Source organism: Cyphomyrmex costatus, unplaced genomic scaffold (assembly GCF_001594065.2).
Source record: "Cyphomyrmex costatus isolate MS0001 unplaced genomic scaffold, Ccosl1.0 scaffold2291, whole genome shotgun sequence".
In the NCBI taxonomy this organism is placed as follows: domain Eukaryota; kingdom Metazoa; phylum Arthropoda; class Insecta; order Hymenoptera; family Formicidae; genus Cyphomyrmex; species Cyphomyrmex costatus.
This window is the reverse complement of record NW_017276359.1, coordinates 1-2,614: the sequence shown is the minus strand read 5'-3', so window position 1 is coordinate 2,614 and position 2,614 is coordinate 1. Positions and strand designations below refer to the sequence as shown.

The window sequence follows — 2,614 nt, the reverse complement described above, 5'->3', positions numbered from 1 at the left end:
TTATTGCATGCGGATAACTCGCTAATTTCAAGTCATATTTGATCAAAAGTGAACATGCGCGTAAAAAGCGCTTTGAAAGCGTTCGCTCTTGAGAAACGATTCAAAAGCGCTTTTTTAGCAGAAACATCAAAATTTTGTAGATATTATTTAACAATATTTTATTTTCTTAAATAATATCTACAAAAGTATTTTGGATTGCTGATACGATAATAAAATTAATTAAGTTATTTATTGAAAATTTTATTAAAAAGCATAAAAATTTATTTATAAATATGAGTATCTCGGCTAGTTACTGCGGTAAGTATATAATATATAATAATTACAATATCACACAACGCGCACACACACATAAACGTGTTATGTAAAATATGTATGCGATTTAACCTCGAAATGTGTGTGTATGTGTGTGTGCATTGCAGAACGCAATTATGTAGTATCGCGTTGACAGCTGTCAACGCGTTTCTGTCTGTGATTTTTATCAGGGAGTACTCGCGTGAATCTTTAATAATGGTTACGTTTATTTTGAATTTCGCGAAACTGCGAGTAAAATAACTAGCATTTGCAGATTCCAGTTTCCGTTTTCCGGCTCCTTTCTCTGTTAGCACGGTGGACCGGGCGGATGGCGGATGGCGATGCGTCGATAAATTCATATCAGAGGTAATCTTTCAATTCTTTTAAGTTTATTTATATATATTATATTATATTACAAGAAGTTTAGAAAGTCTATATCCGTTTGGCATAAGATTTATGGTGTTGAATGCTTTATATTTGTTATGTGGCTTTTAAAACTACAAGTAACCTTAAACTTTTGTAAGTAGAATATAACTTTCTAAACTTCATGTGGTAAGAATCTAGCGTATTATTGCGTGATAATATATATATACCATATAAGCTGTATATGTATGTATAGAGTATACTTAACTAATCTTTATGTTTCAGTTTTATCACTCTTTGTTATAACTATTTTTCATTTATTGCCAAGTGTCGTAACATGGATTATAATTGTACTTGTAAGCATTGCTTCTACAGGTAAGTAATTGCATTTTGAAAAACCATTAATTTACAAGAAAATCTAGCTTTTCAGTGAATGTATGTACATATGTGTCATAAATTAAATCTATAAATGGACAATGTTGCAGCAACAATTAATAAATATATCAATAAATGATATGTGCACTCGCAGAAATAAATCTATCAAAACAAGAATAGAGAGACTTATCAAGATAATATTTTTACGAAATTGTAATAATTGCTTAAATATTGTACATCTATTGTTGATTAATGATTGAACATGAAATTTATTCAAGTTGCTTAATTACTACTCATAAAATCTTTAATTCCGATCTATTCTTTTTATTCCTTAGCAATGGCTGGCAACATAATTCCAGCGATCGTTACCACCAATGCTATTATCGCGGGCATAGTGGTCCTCTATGTCTTCCGAGTTCTTGAGAACAATCTACGAGCCTGCAGATCTGTCTATTTACGCTTGAAGATGAATCACCGCAATCAACTACTGGTTCCAGAAAAGTCAGTGAATCCGCCTAATCCACAGTGTTATGTTTGCGCACCTGTCCCGCAGGCTACGCTGGCAGTTGACACTACTAGTATGACTATTAAAGAACTAGAGGAGCTGGTACTTAAGAATAGACTCAACATGATCGCCCCTGATGTAATGATCGATGGAACTGGTGCAGTCGTCATTAGCAGCGAGGAAGGCGAAATGGAAGGCAATAACAACAAAAAATTGGAGGAGCTAGGAATAAAAAATGGAACGATTTTCAAGGTCGACGACTTTCAGCAGAATTATTCGTTGACCGTTTTTATTATTTACCGGGAGAAACCTGATCCAAAAGATGATAGTCCACAATTTTTAATATTGGCAGATAAGAACGCGTTTCAACCAAAGGAAAACGAAGAAGAGAAAACGGAGAAGTCTTCTTCCAGCTCTAACGGACAAGTAAGCACGCGGAGAAATATTTCTCTTAATTTTGTTGTTTATTTATTTGCTAAAAAAATATGTTTTTGCAGAACGTGATAGACACATCGAAGGTAGCTAAGAAGCGCAAAAATAATACCGAAGCAGAAGTTGTAGCTAAGAAACGGTCTGGATACTTGTACACCAAAAGATTTCAGATGATTTTTGTCAAACATCAAGGAATTCTAGAAAAGCAAAGAAACATCTTTTGATGAACAACGTGTTTATGTGCATTTTTACGTAATTTTTAAATATTATATTATACTTAATTTTATATATTTGCTCTAGCGTTTTGTATTTGGCTCATTGCCCTTTTTATTATTCATATTTTTTTTAATTATTAAATGTTTAGATTATTTTAACATTACACATTTTATTTTTTTTCAGTTTTATTTATTAATCAAATAATCTATAATATCACATAAGCGTTCATTTCGAAAACATTCTTCTATCCACTTACATTTTACAATTTTTGCCGATATTTGCTCACGTGCTTTTACGTTTCTTATAATAGTGCTTGTCTCATTATCTTCTACAAAAATATGTGTGACAGAATCTTCACAGTTATCTCTTATTATACCTGACATAAAACGAAATTTATATTGAGCAAGACACGACTTATTCTCAAAAAATCCA

At 32.0% G+C, this 2,614-nt stretch overlaps 1 protein-coding gene across 1 annotated transcript; it reads left to right on the top strand.

Annotated features, from left to right (window-relative positions):
• Positions 1-602: 602 nt before the first annotated feature.
• Positions 603-2,201, top strand: LOC108773958 (SUMO-activating enzyme subunit 2). Its single transcript, XM_018539949.1, has 4 exons — positions 603-657; positions 940-1,029; positions 1,365-1,960; positions 2,032-2,201. The coding sequence occupies exons 3-4, from the start codon at positions 1,367-1,369 to the stop codon at positions 2,188-2,190; spliced, it is 753 nt and encodes a 250-aa protein (XP_018395451.1). The 5' UTR covers positions 603-657; positions 940-1,029; positions 1,365-1,366; the 3' UTR covers positions 2,191-2,201.
• The last annotated feature ends 413 nt before the right edge of the window (positions 2,202-2,614 follow it).